The sequence below is a fragment of the Rhipicephalus microplus genome, chromosome 10 (assembly GCF_043290135.1).
Source record: "Rhipicephalus microplus isolate Deutch F79 chromosome 10, USDA_Rmic, whole genome shotgun sequence".
NCBI lineage: Eukaryota > Metazoa > Arthropoda > Arachnida > Ixodida > Ixodidae > Rhipicephalus > Rhipicephalus microplus.
Window position 1 is genome coordinate 83,466,788 of NC_134709.1, and position 19,425 is coordinate 83,486,212.

General features: G+C 45.6%; 1 protein-coding gene across 1 annotated transcript in view; it reads left to right on the forward strand.

Moving 5' to 3' along the window:
- Window positions 1-16,491, forward strand: part of Atg10 (Autophagy-related 10) — a 64,214-nt gene extending 47,723 nt beyond the window's left edge. Inside the window, exon 7 of the mRNA XM_037431868.2 lies at window positions 16,128-16,491. Within this exon, the coding sequence (XP_037287765.2) occupies window positions 16,128-16,233 (106 nt within the window). The 3' untranslated portion in view covers window positions 16,234-16,491. The remainder of the gene's footprint in view (window positions 1-16,127) is intronic.
- The last annotated feature ends 2,934 nt before the right edge of the window (window positions 16,492-19,425 follow it).

A 19,425-nucleotide genomic window follows, 5' to 3' on the forward strand; every position in this document is an offset into this window, starting at 1 on the left:
TAGGATTGTCTTTTTCAGATCCCAAAAAGTTGGCCAGCCCTTGTGGCCTTGACCACGACGAAAAGCCCTAAGGTTGTAATAAGAAGCATCGAACTGTTTTTTGTTCCCTGCATCATTTGCGTTGTCTGTCGTATTCCGCTTTTTTGTGGTTAAGAGTATAATGGACAGGCGAGCCGTTCCTTAATGATTGATTTGATTGATATGTGGGGTTTAACGTCCCAAAACCACGATATGGTTATGAGAGACGCCGTAGTGGAGGGCTCCGGAAATTTCGACCACCTGGGGTTCTTTAACGTGCACCCAAATCTGAGAACACAAGCCTACAACATTTCCGCCTCAATCGGAAATGCAGCCGCCGCAGCCGGGATTTGGTCCCGAGACCTGCGGGTCAGCAGCCGAGTACCTTAGCCACTAGACCATCGCGGCGGGGCTCCTTAATGATAGATTAGGAGAACATTGTAATAACGTGAAAAATGGCCAGGAGAGTTGGCTGGGTATTCATTGGAAATCGTGCGGCTGCGCACCGACATTCAATGCACGCACAGTTATCAAGATAATATTTAACCAGCTGAGATTATTGAGGTTGAGGATATAAGTGCGTCAGCACTCCCTCGCTTATTCCCAGTGATAAGCAATTGTATTTTCTAAGAAATTAAGGTTTGTACGCATCATACATGCAATGTGATGTTATTCTTCTGGTGATATAGGCGAACGTGCGGTGGTAATAAACATTATGTTGGAAGTTAGCGCCTGTGTCGTGTGTCGTCTTCTTGTGTCCCCTTTTCTTAGCGCTATATTCAGTCGTCATAGTCGCAGTAAAATACAGTAAACTACAGGTGTAACAGTGACCGTTTGGAGCAAGGGCCTGTCGTCGCACCACTGAATGGACTATTGTCTTCGAAAATGCATCATTGTGATAACCCGGCCACCCGATCGGAGAAGACATCGTTAATATCTGTTTAGCATAGATGGCATAGTCTTTTTCGGGGCGAACTGCGTTTAACAAGTCAAGGAGGGCTCCGCTTACAACCCTGTCATCAAAGGTACACGCATCATGTTTTTGTACATTCATAATTACATTTAGGTTTTGCTTACTTTGCCGAGCGAATAATTTCTTACTGTAGATGTTTGTGACTGAATTCCTACAGGAATGAGTTTTATGTTAAGCTCTTTATGTCAAGCAGTCCATGACGCTGTGGCAGCTTGAAATCAAAAATTATTTTTTTTTACTTTGCTGCGCGCACTTAAGCATGCTTGCGATACACAATAAGTATTTTTTAAAAGTTATGCTGCACGCTGGCAACACGATTTTGCACGCGTTATTTTTCCGGCAGACTTTCTCGCGACCTTGGTTGACATTACAGTTGTACTGTGACTTTATAGCAATGAAGTTATCCAAGCGTGAATGTTTTATCGTACAATTGGCGAGGGCAATGTAATCATTGTTGATAAATGATCACTTGGTCTCAATCTAACATGCGCCTGGGAGGAGACTATACCTACTCACATAGAAGTAACTTGTTCGCTGCGTATGAGCTAAACAACCTGAATACGCACAAAAACTCGAAATGTTGTCGTTAAAAAAAAACTTAAAACGGGCCCGAAAATTTCAGAAGCCACCACGAGTGTGACTATACCAGGAGACCGCTGCTTTATACGCGTGTCATTCTTTGTGTCAATTGAAAAAGATAATCAACACTATTACCCATTATGTGGTTATTTGCTGTATGAAACATTGATTCCAGAGAGTTTCTTTCATTTCTTGGAAAAAATATGGTTCTTAATTGTACATGACAACATGTACACCACTGTTTCTTCATTCTGTGCATGTCTTGCTGTGCGTTACGTCGCCAGTTGTGAAAATCGCTCGATGTACCCTTCTAGTTATGTCAATGTAATTGAGGGAACAGATGAAGCAAATCAACACACACACGCGTGCGTGCGTGTGGGTCTGTGTGTATGTGCGCGCGTGTGTGCATGTGTGTGCGTGCGTGTGTGCGCGCGTGTGTGTGTGCGTGCGCGTGTGTGTGTGCACGCGCGAGTGTGTGGGTCTGTGTGTATGTGCGCGCGCTTGTGTATGTGTGTGCACGCGCGAGTGTGTGGGCCTGTGTGTATGTGTGCGCGCTTGTGTATGTGTGTGCGCGTGTGAGTGCGTGTGTGTGCGTGCGTGTGTGTATGTGCGTGCGTGCGTGTGTGCCATGCGTGCGTGTGTGTGTGCGTGCGTGTGGGTCTGTGTGTGTATATGCGCGCGTGTGTATATGCTTGTGTGTACGTGCTTGTGTGTATGGGTGTGTGTGTGTGCGTGTGTGTGTGTGCGCGCGAGCGTTTGTGTGCATGCGTGTGTGTGCGTGTGTGCGTGCGTGTGTACGTGTGTGCGTGCGTGTGTGTGGGTCTGTGTGTGTGCGTGTGTGTATGTGTGTGCGTGTGTGTGTGCGCGCGTGTGTGTGTGTGGGTCTGTGTGTATATGTGCGTGTGTGTATGTGTGTGCGTGCGTGCGTGTGTGTGCACGCGCGTGTGTGTGCGTGTGTGTGTGGGTCTGTGTATTTATGTGCGTGTGTGTGTGAGTCTGTGAGTGTATGTGTGTGTGTATGTGCGTGTGTGTGTGTGCGCGCGCGCGCGCGCGTGTGTGTGTGTGTGTGTGTGTGTGTGTGTGTGTGTGTGTGTGTGTGTGTGTGTGTGTGTGTGTGTGTGTGTGTGTGGAAACGTTAGCAGAACGTGCGAAGGTTCAATGGAAATGCTAGTCTCTGGCTTGAATATATCTTAGCACAAGTACGAACAGTCACCACACTTTAATATGCTTGAACGTGTCCTATCAGACCTTGAAACTGTGTCTGGCTTTTAACATCAAAGCAAATCTCTGCCAACTGAAAAGTATTGTATAGTGATCGACTCCGGGAAGATCTCTTGCGGCTAGTGCAACTATGACCACCGCTGCAGCATTAATCCCGTGACCAAGCCAACTTAAAACGCTCTCGGCCGAGGTTCCTGCACAAAATCTCATAGAGTGCCAAAGCCTTGCCAAACATAGCGACATGTTTTTACGTGTTTCGGTGTTTTGGAGGCGAAGCTCCTCAAGGCACGGGTCTGTCTATCCCTTGTATGTATGTAGTAGTACGTAACCACCAGTGGCACATACACGCTCTAGAGCGGGTATGTGCCACAGGGAATGCGAGATGGGAGATGATGGTACTTGGAGTGTTCACTACATGGACGCACGAACAGACAGACAGACAGAGAGACAGACAGACAGACAGACAGACAGACAGACAGACAGACAGACAGACAGACAGACAGACAGACAGACAGACAGACAGACAGACAGACAGACAGACAGAGAGACAGACAGACGGACAGACAGACGGACGGACGGACAGACAGACGGACGGACGGATGGGCGAAGCATGGACGGACGCACGGATGGATGCACGGATGGTCGCGCGGGTGGATGGAATTAAGCAAGAATAATGAACGGATGGACGGAAGCATGGACGGGCTGATGGACGCTTCGCCCCACTCATCATCATTCACTCCGTGGATATGCTGTGATTTTCTTATATTATTCACTGTAGATGTGGGAAGATGGGTGCATGGTGTTGCCCTATTCCTTCGGTCTCACCTCAACTTTTCTGTGATTTCTGCACTACCGAATACTAAGTCCTTGTGGTGCAAGGTCCAATTAGAAAACATGTCCTTGATTATCGGGATCGTTCACCGCCCATCTTGTTCTCATATAAAACATTTACACAACATTAACCGATTTCTACAAGGCTACGTTACTGCAGCATCTAACATTATTTGCATGGGTGATTTTAATGATCCTGCTATAGACTAGTCATCTTTAACTGTCAGTGGACACGAAGTATCTATCAGAAGGGAGCTGCTCAAATTTTCGTTGTCATGTGGCCTTCCCCAAATTGTCAAGGAGTCAACTCGTAATTGTGCTATCCTTGATCTGGTTTTCGTCAGCACATCCTTGGCCATGTCCGGTTATATCATTGATGGCATATCTGATCATAACGCTGTATTGTTCTCTGTTGCGGGTATCGTCCCAAAATGCCATTACACTTACTGAGCGTTTCCTGATTTTAACCATGCTGATGATCGAGCGATTACACAAGCCCGTTGTGACTCATTTCAAGAACTTGAGCTAAAAAGCACCGCCATTGATGTCAATATATTATTTACTTTTTTCGAAGACCTTTTGGTGAGTGTATGATTCGTTTTGGTCCACTGAAATATTCTGGACGACTAGGTACATCATGCATTTATCGCGTCGCGCATGGAGCCAGACTACTTCGCTGTGTTGACTCGACAAAGCTTCAACAGTTTGTTAGCACCAAGAAAGATTTATGGGCTAAAATGAAGGCCGCTAAAGAACATTATTACAAGGTTACCTTGCCGAAACTAATGAAAGCAAATCCCAGTAAATTCTGGAAGGTTATACCCTACCATCCTGTTCTTCATCGCACACGATGACAATTAACAATGTTGCAGTTTCGTATCCGGAGATAATCGTTGCAGCCTTCAACGCCTACTTCCACCTCAGTCTTTACGACTGACAACTTGGACATTTCTGCTTTTAATTCAAAATATTATCTCGGAATTGATGATGTGTCAGTGCCACTTGGTAGCATACTCAATCTAATTTTAAACTGAGACACCAAGAAATTAAGTGTTCCCGTCCCGTCGGCACCCTGACAGCTTGTTAGATACGCTCTTTAGTGCAGCAAATACCTGACAGGTATTTTCCGAAAGTTGCTCCCATCAGCGACACTTCCTTCTTCGTGGAAACGTGCTTCTATTCTCCCTTTATTCATATAAGGTAATGCTCAATTATTAAGCAATTATAGACCCATCTCTTTAACAGCACATTCTTGTAAAATGCTAGAGTATATTATCTTCAAACACATCGTAGCATTCCTTGAAACGAACGTTGAGCACTTTCCAGCATTGTTTCAGACTTGGTCATAGCACCATTACTCAAGTGACAGAATTCGTCCATGACATCAGCAGCTTTTTAGGCATAGGTGACCAGGTTGATTACATAATCATAGATTTTTTCTTCCACACTGTATCACACCCTAAATAATTGCACAAATTGTTTGCCATACTAAAGAATACATCATTGGTTGGCTGGATATCTGAATTCCTTTTGCAGCATTCACAATACGTCTGCTTCAACTCTACTAACTCGCCTTCGATGCCGGTTTCATCAGGAGATCCCTTTGGTTCTGTGCTAGGACCCCTCTTATTCCTGCTTCGTAATAATGACCTACCCTTGCATGATTCCTGTAGAAATACTTTTCGCGGATGACTGCGTCCTGTATCATGCTGTCAAATCTACACTGGATCATGCCATTCTTAACAATTAATTTTCTCATTTATGTAGCTGGTCCGATTCTTGGCAAATGAATACTGACTTCTCCAAAATGGTCATTATGTCAATTATCAGACGTTCATGCCTGTTGACATTAGACTACGGTTTCACAATGTTAGTTTGTGCAAGGTGTCCGAATTTAAGTACCTTGGTATCCTTATGACACATAATTCATCATGGTCCAAACATATTGATTTCCCACGCAACAAAGCCCTTAAGAGTTTAAATTATTTACATCGTACGCTCCTTCTTGCTCGTAAGGAAACCAAACTACTTACCGACAAATACCTTATTCGTCCCATTATCGAATATGGTAGTGTGGTTTAGAATCCCCATAAGAAGTGCGAAATAAAAAAAAAAGAATCCGTTCAAAAAAGGGCTGAGTGCTCTATATACAAGAGATATGACAGGTATTTTTCTCCGGCGAATTCCCTTCCCCAGCTAGGTCTAAATACAATTGCGAAGCGTTGCCACATCGAACGCCTAAAATTTCTGAACAATTAATCAATTATTCTCGCTTCCGCGCTCTCGAGTTATATATGAAAACTTCCAGATCTTTGGCCACAAGGAGTGACCACGCCCGTACCACTGCAACTTTTTTCATCCACACTGAGACATGTTCAAATACAGCTTTTTGTGCATTCAACTATAGAAACCTGGAATTTGCTGCCCGGGAGTGTTCGTTCTTTACCATTTCCAAGAATTTCTGGAATGCTTGCTCATGAACGTTGATTTCTTTTTGTTGTTGTTTTTTTTCACCCCTGCAATAGTAGCCTCATTGAGGCTGCAGTATGTGAAATAAATAACACAAATAAATGAAAGCACCCAGGAATGGTATTGTGATAGCAGCCCCGCTTATTTTAAACCATCTGAGCGGGAAGCGACGAAAAAGAAAGGGGGGGGGGTCGGTAAGTGGTGGGGGTGCGGCCAAAGCATTTCGGAGGTTGGGATTCGCCCCCCCCCCCCAGCTACGCCACTAGGAGCGACAGTTGGCACGAGACGCGAGCATGCGGCACGAGACGTGAGGATGCGCAGTGGGGGTGTAGACGACGACGCCGACGCCCGATTTGCGAGTAGATGCGGCTATAAAATGCTTTGCATTTAAAATTACGGCTCCTTGTCGACTGACGTTGCAACTCGGCTAAGAGCACGCGGTTACCGCCAATGGAGCCGGTTCGTAATAAATTGTGAACCCTTTCGAGCACTATGCGCACGCTGCTGTTGGAGAGCCATAAGTTGTCGCGGTGTGTGTTTAGAACAAAGGTCTAACGATTGAGAGTACGTGGGTGCTTTCTATGGGAGAGCATGTACCCGTCCCGTGAGCCTCATACTTGATGACGCCCCGTCGACAAAAATTCATTACGACAAACTGAGTGGCAACGCATGGCCTCTCCGCAGCGGAGGACACGTGTGTTTAAAAAAAAAAGTGTTTAACCATTTAGAGTACTTCGTACTCTACTATATGGAAGAGCATTAAGCCGTCCCGAGTAAAAACGTTAGTAACGGAGCATAAAGTCGTTGTGAGTTTAGAAACAGGGGTTTACAATTAAGAATGCGTCGTACTCTACTATGGGAGAACATAAAGCCATCCCGTGGGCCTCGGCAAAGCAAATATCCGCTTGAGAAAATTTATTTGTGTTAAGAAAAAAAAATGCATGCACCAACTGCTTCTTTTAGATAACCATAAAGCGCCCCATGCACATAGTCCGTGGTGACAACGAGAGAAGGTAAAACTCTTCCAAGCCTCTGCTCAACAACTGAACGTAGAAACAGGTCTGTTGTGTCTCGCAGAAACATAAAACGACTAACGATCTGTCACCCCGTGGATATGCTGCCATTTTTCATGGTATATTCATGGTCATTCATGTTCATTCATGGTATATACTAGTTCATTGCATTCATGGCACTGCGGCTCAACGCTCGCTAAACCTTTCTAAAACTAAGCAGGTTACAACCAGCGAGTACAACGTATAGCAACCCTTTCTTGTCAGATAGTGCTTAATGTACATGCCAATGGCTGCTAATGGGGATCGCAGCGTGCGCGTTAACTAAAAGCCGAATGATTTTGTCTCTCAATCCGCATTAGCAGCCATTGGCATGCACATTGAGTACTATTTTTATTGTTCAACTACACACAGAAGAAATCTCTCACCGGCACCACCTTGGAGGTCAAAATGTTATACTTGTTACATACTACAATGGCTACGAGGGATGAACGGTTGACGCTATAAGGAGCTTTGTCCCTAAAACGTGTTTAGCGATTTAGAGTACTTGGCACTCTACTATGGGAAAGCACGCCCGTCCCGTGAACCTCCCACCACCGCATCCACGGCGAAGCTGTGCGTTTAGAAATGGTTGGTAACGATTTAGAGTAGCTGGTACACTACAATGGGAGAGCAAATAGCCGTCCTATTCTCGTAGCGCTTAGATCGAAGACCTCCTGTGTTTAGAAAGTGTGGGTACTCTACTATGGGAGAGCGTAAAGCCGTCCCGTGAGAAGAAGAGCTCCTACATTACGAAGATCTATTTACAATGGGAGAGCAAATAGCCCTCCCATTCTCGGAGCGATCAGATCGAAGAGCTCCTGTGTTTAGAAAATGTGGGTAACGGTTTAGAGTACTGGGTACTCTACTATGGGGGAGCGTAAAGCCGTCCCGTGAGAAGCAGAGCTCCTACATTACGAAGATCTATTTACAATGGGAGAGCAAATAGCCGTACCATTCTCGGAGCGATCAGATAGAAGAGCTCCTGTGTTTAGAAAATGTGGGTAACAATTTAGAGTACTGGGTACTCTACTATGGGGGAGCGTAAAGCCGTCCCGTAAGAAGCCGAGCTCCTACAGTGCAAAAGTATATTGCATAGCAAAGGCGATACCCAACTCGCTCCTGTGTTTAGGAAATGTGGGTAACGATTTAGGGTACTGGGTACTCTACTATGGGAGAACGTGAAGCCGTCCCGTGAGAAGCCGAGCTCCTGGTGTCACACATGTCCCGTTAATTAGGGAGGCGATCGCCGGACTAATTCCAAGGGCCGAAGTATTGGCCCCCCGAATCGCACCACGAAAGCGTGGACAATTTAGAAGTGGTCCTTTTTTGCGCGCCAGCGGACGCCGGCTGTGGCCCAAAGAACAAGTCAGAGCCGAGAGTTGATAAACAAAACAAATATTATATTCTCAAAAATGGCAGATCGAAAACAATACACAAGAATGCGCACTCCACAATAGATGAGGACAATATGTCACCAATCAAACAACGTGCTACACAGTACAAACAGCCACACTCGAAACAACGGACACAGACAACAATACGCACTACAATGCAGCCGCATTCATTGAACAACCAAGACACTTAAAGACTAAAGAGATAGAAAACCTATTCAGTCCAAAGTTCTTGGAACAAAAGTCGGGATGATACTCTTCCGAGAATCACTCACTCAAAGTCCAGCGTTGTTGTCGTTCCGCAGCCCCCGAAGTTTCTCTTCCAGGAAACCTCGCCGAAGTTTCTCTTCCAGGAAACCACGTCTTCAATAGGCCACTCTCCAAGCTTCAGACTTCTTCGCCGGAAACACGTCGGCTTCACACACGCAGCTGTTGCCACGCGTCTTCGCTCGATAGCGGTAAACACACACTCTCGCCTGTAGCTCGAGTCGTCACCCCTCAGGTGGAAATCATATTCTTCTCCTGCTTTGTCTCTACGGACAAAACCTTCGCCGACTACACGGCGGAATCCCTACGCGCTCTGGCGCTAACTTCCGTCTTCTCCTGATCTCTCGTCTCCGCTGCTCGGTTAAATACCTTCCGCACGACATTCCAGAAAGTTCTCGTCATTTCGTCGGCGCGATACGCAGCGAAGGCTGGGGAGAGGCGCGAGACTGTACGAATGCCCTCCGCGATGGATGACTCAACCCGGCGTGACCACGCCTCTTTCGTTCTAGAAATTTTGTGGGCTTGCTCGGCCGCCGATGTGGGGCGAGGAGGTTCGTCGGCGAAGCCACGCTTCCGAGGGGAGAGCGCGCGCCCGGGGAGCCTTTAGATGTTTGTTTTCTTTTTCTTTTTTTTATCGTTGACCTCGCGGCATCACTCCGGCGTTTTGTCGCGAGGAGTTGGCGGCGCGCTCTTGTTGAGCGCTCGTTCTGTGACACTGCCCCCCACTTTAAGAATATTATCTCATAATATTCAAAACCACACAAACGAGCGCGAACAGTCACCACACACTCTCACAGACTGTAACACAATCCGGCGCTCATGACACTTCACATTCACAATAGATCACTCAATACAATCGTACATTGTAGTTCAATTCCACAACACATGAAATATAGCCACAGGTACATGACTACAACACTTCATCACACATTCCAAACAATACAAACGTACAAAGTTCTGTCTTTACAACAATTATGCAACACTATACATCACAGCACAAACACTTCGACACTTGTGACGCAAGATAACACAACATTAACACAACATATGGCACGCAGCACTGCCAAACACTGCACCCTGGTGCAGTATCTGGCCACTACCTCCCACATGCTTACGTCAAATAACTCACGGCCCTCAGTCCCCAGCAGCTGCGAAGCAACTGACCACGGCGGCGGTCAGATCTGCAACGCAGCAGAGGGTGCTAAGAATCTCTGGATCCGGACAGGCCGCCATTGGAACCTGAACTTCGCAACGTTTAACGCTAGAACCTTATCTAGTGAGGGAAGTCTAGCTGTACTATTCGAGGAGCTAGAGGGTGTTAACTGGGATATAATAGGGCTCAGTGAGGTTAGGAGGACAGATGAGGCCTATACGGTACTACAGAATGGACACGTCCTTTGCTACAGGGGCTTGGCAGACAGAAGAGAACTGGGAGTGGGGTTCCTAATTCATAGAAACATAGCTGGCAACATAGAGGAATACTATAGCATTAATGAAAGGGTGGTAGGTATCGTAATTAAACTGAATAAAAGATACAAGATGAAGGTAGTACAGGCTTACGCGCCTACATCCAGCCATGACGACGCTTCAGTTGAAAGCTTCTACGAAGACGTCGAATCGGCAATAAGTAAGGTAAAAACACAGTATAATATAGTGATGGGCGACTTTAATGCAAAGGTAGGGAAGAAGCAGGCTGGAGACCAGGCAGTTGAGATTATGGCATCGGTACTAGAAACGCCAGAGGAGAGCTACTAGTAGAATTCGCAGAACGCAATAATTTACGGATTTTGAATACCTTCTACCGAAAACGAGAAAACCGCAAGTGGACGTGGAGGAGCCCTAATGGCGAAAATAAGAACGAAATAGACTTTATAATGCCTGCACACCCTGGAATTGTGCAGGATGTGGAAGTGATTGGCAAGGTACGATGCAGTGACCATAGAATGGTACGGTCTCGAATTCGCCTAGACTTGAAGAAGGAACGACAGAAACTGATACGCAAGAAGCCAATCAATCAGCTAGCACTGAGAGGGAAAGTACAGGAATTCAGAGTGTCACTGCAGAACAGGTACTCGGCTCTCAGTGAGGAAACCAACCTTAGCGTAGATACAATGAATGAAAATCTGACGAGTATCATTATGGAGTGTGCAGTGGAAGTTGGAGGCAGGGTAGTTAGACAGGACACTGGCAAGCTTTCACAGGAAACGAAAAACCTAATTAAGAAGCGTCAAAGCATGAAAGTGTCAAGTACAACAGACAAAATAGAACTGGCAGAGCTTTCGAAGTTGATTAATAGACGTAAAGTATGCGATGTAAGAAGGTATAACATGGAGAGAATTGAACATGCTCTGAAAAACGGAGGAAGTGTCAAAGCATTGAAGAGGAAACTTGGGATAGGCAAAAGTCGGATGTATGCACTAAGGGACAAAGAAGGCAAAATAACTACCAATATGGATAGGATAGTTAAGATTGCGGAGAAGTTTTACAGGGATCTGTACAGTAGCCGAGACAACCACGACCTTAATACTATAAGAACTAGCAGTAACCCACATTACACCCCACCAATAATGATAGAAGAAGTCAGAAAAGCTTTTGAGAGCATGCAAAGGGGCAAAGCTGCTGGTGAGGATCAGGTAACATCAGATCTGCTGAAAGATGGAGGACAGATTGTGTTAGAAAAACTAGCCACCCTGTTTACGAGGTGTCTCCTGACGGGAAGAGTACCAGAGTCTTGGAAGAACGCTAACATCATCTTAATACATAAGAAAGGAGATGACAAGGACTTGAAGAATTACAGGCCGATCAGCTTGCTCTCTGTAGTATACAAGCTATTTACAAAGGTAATTGCTACCAGAGTAAAGAAAACATTAGAATTCAATCAACCAAAGGAACAAGCAGGATTTCGAACAGGCTACTCAACAATTGACCACATTCATACTATCAATCAGGTAATAGAGAAATGCTCAGAATATAACCAACCACTATACATAGCCTTCGTAGATTACGAGAAGGCGTTTGATTCAGTAGAAATATCAGCCGTCATGCAAACACTGCGGAATCGGGGCGTAGATGAAGTATATATAAACATACTGGAAGAAATCTACAGGGGATCAACTGCTACCATAGTGCTTCATAGAGAAAGCAACAGAATACCAATCAAGAAGGGTGTAAGGCAGGGGGACACAATTTCCCCAATGCTGTTTACCGCGTGCTTACAGGAGGTTTTCAGAAGCCTAGAATGGGAACAGTTAGGGATAAGAGTCAATGGAGAATACCTTAGTAACCTGCGCTTCGCCGATGACATTGCATTGCTGAGTAACTCGGGGGACGAATTGCAACTCATGATTACGGAGTTAGACAAGGAGAGCAGAAAAGTGGGTCTTAAAATTAATCTGCAGAAAACGAAACTAATGTACAACAACGTCGGCAAAGAGCAGCGCTTCGAGATAGGTAATAGTGAACTTGAAGTTGTAAAAGACTATGTCTACTTAGGGCAGGTAATAACCGCAGAGCCGAACCACGAGATTGAAATAACTAGAAGAATAAGAATGGGGTGGACCACATTCGGCAAGCACTCTCAAATTATGACAGGTAGATTGCCACTATCTCTCAAGAGGAAGGTATATAACAGCTGTATCTTGCCGGTACTTAGCTACGGAGCAGAAACCTGGAGACTTACAAAGAGGGTTCAGCTTAAATTGAGGACTACGCAGCGAGCAATGGAAAGAAAAATGGTAGGTGTAACCTTAAGAGACAAGAAGAGAGCAGAGTGGATTAGGGAACAAACGGGGGTTAAGGATATCATAGCTGAAATCAAGAAGAAGAAATGGACATGGGCAGGGCATGTAGCGCGTAGACAGGATAACCGCTGGTCATTAAGGGTAACTGACTGGATTCCCAGAGAAGGGAAGCGGGTTAGGGGGAGACAGAAGGTTAGGTGGGCAGATGAGATTAAGAAGTTTGCGGGTATAAATTGGAAGCAGCAAGCACAGGACCGGGTTAACTGGCGGAACATGGGAGAGGCCTTTGTCCTGCAGTGGACGTAGTCAGGCTGATGATGATGATGATGACTGCCAAACACATTCTGATTCGACTTCAGCACTTATTCTGTGTACTTTGCGCGGCGATTGCGCCCTTTCTCGCGGTGCTCGCTCGATCTCTTCTTGTGTTTCCACGTTCTTTTTCGGTGAGCCCTTTCCAACGACGATAACTGAGGCGGCGTCTCAGCCATCGTTGTCACTTCTGACAGTGTTAACGGGTCATAACATTCGACGGGTCCTGTCTTTTTATTTACCAGCTTGATCATGTCTCTACATTTTGCCCGGCTGGCCAACTCCGTCTCCTTTACATTGTCGGTCGGTTGGGGTCGTGCCGACGTACGTCCAGCTGCCCAGCGCGTGAACTCATTCAACATGATCGTCTTCTCATTCGCTGTCTCTTGCGCCGCGGCTTCACCTTGGGCTCTAGTGAGATCCGTCACGGGCTGCTCCTCCACTGTATCTCGCGGTCACTGGGTTGGCAAGGACTCTATCTTAGGATCTTCTCCCAAGCATTCCGGATCATTCGGTCCTCGCGCCCCGTCGATGTTTCCAATGACAAGGTCGTACAGGGGGGTCGTCATGCATAAAGCAGTAACCTTCCCGCTGAAGTACGGGGTTTTAACCTCAATTTCTGCTTCGGGAAGCATCCGAACGGTACGGTCAATTAGGCAAACAGGTTTCGTTTTGCCTGTTAGCTCACTTTCCCGTACCAGATCTCTCCGCACGATAACAGTGGAGCTGCCGGTATCTCTTAACACCGTAATCTTTTTGTCTGCAACTTTTCCAGGCAGCGTTGGCATTCCCTTAGAAACACCGGTTGGCTGTTACCGCACCCACAATAGGAATTTTCTCCCCATTCTTCAACTCTGCGAATCCATCGGTGACGGCATTATTATCAGATTGCAGTGCCGCTTGCACACAGGATACCTGGTGAGTTTGACTCACTCCGTTCCGACAAGCGTCTGCTTTGTGCCCAGTCTGACCACACTTGAAACATTTTACTTCCGTAGGGCTCGTTAAGATCGTTCGACAGTTTTTCGCGCGATGACCCACTCGGTTGCACAGAAAACATCGCGGAATGCTCTCTGCGGCACGCTTCTGTTCTTCGGGAGCCGATTTCTTCGAATCTTCGGGACACTCCTTCTTGACCCTGGCCAAATTAGTTCAACCTTGCGCTTCCAAGAATTGATCAGCCAATTCGAGCATGCCTTCGAGTGACTCAGCCTTCCTCTCTTTCAAGTACAGCGACAGGCTTGGGTGGCAACTAGTAAGAAATTGTTCTCTAATTAGGAGCTCTCTAAGCTCATCGTACTTCTGCGCTGTCCCTGAAAGTTCAATCCATCTGTCGAAATAATGACAAAGTCGGGCGGCGTACTGTGTAGCCGTCTCACCATCAGCTGGCTTTCCTGTCCGAAATCTGTCCCGGAAACCTTCCACAGTAAATCTAAATCGCTTCAGCAAAGCAGCTTTCACCTTTGCACAGTTGGCTGCATCGGTCGGCGTCAGCCTACCGTACACACTGAGCGCTTCACCACTCAAGCAAGTACTCAAAGCAGTTGCCCATTGATGTTCCGGCCAATTCTGGCTCCGAGCAATCGTCTCAAATCTGTGAAGGTACGCGTCAAGGTCGTCCTTCCTTTCATCAAACACGACGAGCAGCCTGCTCGGGTTCAAGCCGAAGCCATGATCTTCCCGTTCGCTGCTTTCAACTCTAGCTTGGACGGGAGTTTCACTTCGCTGGTGCAACCGGAGCCGCTCGAGTTCCATCTCGTGCTGCCGCTGCCGTTCCCTTTCCTCTCTTTCTTCTTTCAGCTGTCGCTCCTTTGCCTCTCTTTCTTCTCTCGCCCTCTCAGCTGCCAACCTCTCTCGCTCCAACTCAGCTGCTTTTTCTTCCTTGGCCCTCTCAGCTGCCAACCTCTCTCTCTCCAACTCTGCTGCTTTTTCTTCCTTGGCTCTCTCAGCTGCCAACCTCTCTCTCTCCACCGCCTCTTTCTCCTTCTGGCTTACCCACTTCCGTAGTTCGGCGCCAGAAAGACCCATCTTCTCACCAAGAGCAACTAACTTTTCTAGATCCATTGTATCTCGCAAATAAGACCTTGCTGCGTGCAAAAAGTATCTGCCTAAATCAGTCTATCGGAACACTCCCCTGCACTCGTTAACGAGAACACTGAACAACACACAAAATCGTTCCGATAGCACTATCAACAACTCGAGGCTCTTTCTTACTACTTTGGACACACTGTGCACCAAAAGGTCCTGTGTCGCGGAAGCCAGATTAATTGTCACACATGTCCCGTTAATTAGGGAGGCGATCGCCGGGCTAATTCCAAGGGCCGAAGTATTGGCCCCCCGAACCGCACCACGAAAGCGTGGACAATTTAGAAGTGGTCCTTTTTGGCGCGCCAGCGGACGCCGGCTGTGGCCCAAAAACAAGTCAGAGCCGAGAGTTGATAAACAAAACAAATATTATATTCTCAAAAATGGCAGATCGAAAACAATACACAAGAATGCGCACTCCACAATAGATGAGGACAATATGTCACCAATCAAACAACGTACTACACAGTACAAACAGCCACACTCGAAACAACGGACACAGACAACAATACGCACTACAATGCAGTCGCATGCATCGAACAACCAAGACACTTAAAGACTAAAGAGCTAGAAAACTTATTCAGTCCAAAGTTTTTGGAACAAAAGTCTGAATGATACTCTTCCGAGAATCACTCACTCAAAGTCCAGCGTTGTTGTCGTTCCGCTGCCCCCGAAGTTTCTCTTCCAGGAAACCTCACGTCTTCAATAGGCCACTCTCCAAGCTTCAGACTTCTTCGCCGGAAACACGTCGGCTTCACACACGCAGCTGTTGCCACGCGTCTTCGCTCGATAGCGGTAAACACACACTCTCGCCTGTAGCTCGAGTCGTCACCCCCCAGGTGGAAATCATCTTGTTCGGGAAGGGTTGCGGTTCCAGAGATCAACCGAGAGTAGTGTCAAATATATTTCGAGGCGGGGATTAAAAAATAAAGGAGAGCACTGCACGTACAAAGAAGTGCAGTGCAGTGTAGCAAGCTGGATGCTCGTCTGGTTAACCTCCCTGCCTTTGAAGAAGAATGGCGATTTGCGCTAGTTGCCTTTCCTTGCTTGCTCCCTCCCCCCCTCTCTCTCTATCTTGAGACTGTTTCGTCTTGCCACGTTTAGCAATGGCGTCGCTTTGTTCGCCAGTCCTCGTACTGCGTGAAATGGGAATGCCCCTTGTCCTGCTGCTATTGCTTTTTTTTTCCAGGAAGCACAGCAATTACGTGGTCACTTGGCTCAGTTCGGTGGCTCCCGTGGTTGGCCTGGAGTTTCCCGTTCAGTACTCGGCCATCGCAGCACCGCCGTCCTCCTGACGTCCTGCGGAACTTTGTGACGGACGTCTTCCCGTTACGTTCGCAAAAACGGCTTCCCGTTACGTTCTGTACAAAGGGCGTCTTCTCTGGACTGCGATGCACGAGTTGCACGTACCTGGAACACATTGAACGAACGTGCGCTGCTTGCCTTGCCACTTCAGCAGCGAGTGCCATGGGTCCAACATCTCTGTTTGTCTTATTCAGTTGCTTCTTTTTTTCAATCGCGTCGGAAGCAATAATAAAAACAAGAGAATGCCATGGTGTGTAATTTAATTTACGGTTTTAGTGTTCGCTCTACGCGTTGATGTTGGTTGGTCACCATGGTGTGTTCCATACTCACGGAAGACGGCTAAGTATAAACATTTGTCATTGGAGTATCTGCCTTTATTATGTTGTGTAGTAGTTGAAACATTAGTTTTAGCCTGCTTAGTTTCGTTCGGTTTTGTAGTGTCAAAATACGAGCGTTGTTAAGTAGGTGTGTGTCGGTGAGTCCGTCAGTCTATACTTTTTAAAAACGCATCTTGTTTTTGTTTGAACCACTTGTATTTTATTAATGTCTTGGTGGGTAAACGGGAACCAGACAGGGCTGGAACACTCTAGTACAGATCTGACGAGGGTTGTATAAGCTATTAGTTTGATATTCAGAGATGCGTGCTTGAGACGTCGTTTCAGTAAATATAGTATTTTCAGGGCTGCGCTAGTTATGTTATCAATATGAGTATCCCATCTAGGGTCATTTGAAATTGTTATTCCTAGGTATTCGCGGTTAAAGACTGTGGTGAAGGGGCAGTTGTCAACAGCGTAAGAAAAGTTGGACCTGTGTTTTTTGCGGTGATTACCTCGGAAACGAAGGGACATTTGCCATTTTTGCACCACTTGAGTACATCCTCTAATGCTATGTTCTGAGTTCGGTGATCAACAGGAGTATTGATTTATTGGTAAAGTGCGCAGCCTTCTGCAAAGAGCCTTAGTTTTTCTTTAGTCGAGAGGGGCAAATCAATAATGAATATTGCGAATAATATCGGTGCTAGGACGGTACCCTATGACGCGGCTCACGTGACTGCTGCTGTTCTAGAGGTGGTGTCCTGTATAACTGTACAAATCATGAGCGATTCGTTAAGTAACCCTTAATCCAGTGAATAATGGTACTATCTCCTCGAGCAACTTTCAATTTACTTATTATTTTGGAGTGTGAAACACGATATAATGCTTTTGAGAAATCTAAGAATATGAGGCCGATTTGTTTATGGCTATCGCTAGACTGGGCAGCATCGTGTATTAATTCTAAAGGTTGAGTAATCATTGAGACCATTTCAGAACCCGTGTTGTGCAGAAGGCAGCATGTTTTTTTTTTTCGTAGCTAAATACTTCTGTGTTTCAATACCATATGCTCTATTATTATACACACAGAACAAGTTAGTGATATCGGTCTGTTGTCTAAAACCACGGTATTGCTGCCTGCTTTGTGCATTGGAATAACTTTAACGGTTTTCCATATGACGGAAACAGTGCATGAATGCAGTGCTTCGTTAAAGATTAGACATAAATATCTTGCTACCCACTCCTCATATCTTTTAAGGAAGACGTTTGCTAAGTCGTTAGGACCCGGGCCCATCTTGGCATCAATAATTTATAACTGGTTGAACACGCCTTGCTCGGTAACTGTAAGGAGTTCTATTGCTGAATGGTTGGAAGATTGCATGGGTGTGTGTTTCCGTCATCTACGGTAAAAACTGACTGAAAATAATCGTTGACGGAGTTGACGAGGTCGTTGTTGTTTTGAGAAGAACGCATGGTCTTATAAATTTTCTTTGGTTTTATATATTTCCAAATTTTATTTGGAGCGCTTATAAAAAATGTGGAAAGTATTTTTGCAAAGTAATTATTTTTAGCATCTTTAGATCCAACTGCAGCTAATAGCTACAGTTATATCGCGTCTCGTTGCAATACTTAGGATCGTGTTCAGTTTTTCTTGGACATTTTACTTTCCGTTGAACATGCATTACGTCACTTGTTATCCACGGGTCCAGACGCCCAGTTACTTCTTATTTTTTTATCGGTACGTCTACTACAATTTGTTTCGATGTCAGTGGATAGGTTATCTGCGAGTGCTACGAATGAATCATATTCGAAAAATATACAGTTGATTATGCTTGCGTCATAAGCATGGGTAAAGTCAGGATAATAAATTGATGTAATTGGCAGTAATTCACACTTAAAGCGCAATAAATCATTTTATGATGTGATATTCCCTCCATAGTTTTTGTTTTAGTAGCTCCTTGCGAGAAATGATCACTTAAGTTAACTAAATCAAGAATGTTCGACGATGATGCATCTACTCGCGTGGGATGGGTCACTACCTGATGTAAATTGAAATTGAATATTAGATTATATAATTATTGTGAACTATCAGATTTAAAATACGTAATTTACCAATCTATTTCGGGCGTATTAAAATCACCCTGAAGGATTAGTCTGGCATTTGGTATACATGGCTCTGCACATAATTGCAAAGTGAAGCTAGACGTCGATAGAAGAAGGGGGGGGGGGGGGGGCTACGGTACACACAGCCCACAGTGATGGCATGTAAACTAATGAACAAGTTGCAAAATATTTTTTTCTACTCCTTCAAAGTCTGTAAGAACCTTGAAATATAACTTTTAATTCACAAAAATAGTGACGCCACCACCAAGTGTGGGTTGATTTTTCCGTTTGATAGCGTAGTGACGGCTATTTCCTGTAGAAAGGTTGAAAGGCGGGCCAGTTGGTATATATGCATAATGAAATAATTGGGAGCGCAAACTAATGGGACACACTAACGGTGTCCCGCTGGTATGCGCTCCCAATTATTTCATTATGAACCTATTTTCTGACCATGAATGCCACTTGACAGCCAAGTTTCGGCAACCTTTACAAAATCGGGTTCTATAGTTTCAGTAATAAGGATTCAAACAAATCAGATTGGCTCAGTAAACTACACACGTTTAAATTTATGAACGTTACTGTTGTTTGCGGGGCCGTAGCTTCTGCAGTTCGTTTTTCTGTTTTTTTTTTTTTTGCTTAGGCACTTGCATCATGGCTCAACGGAACGGGCTGATTATCTCCCCCATCCCTATAGAAAAACGTTCACCATTAATTCAGGACTTTTCATAACTTGAGGTCACTTTCGCTGCTGCTTCCTTTCTTTATTTA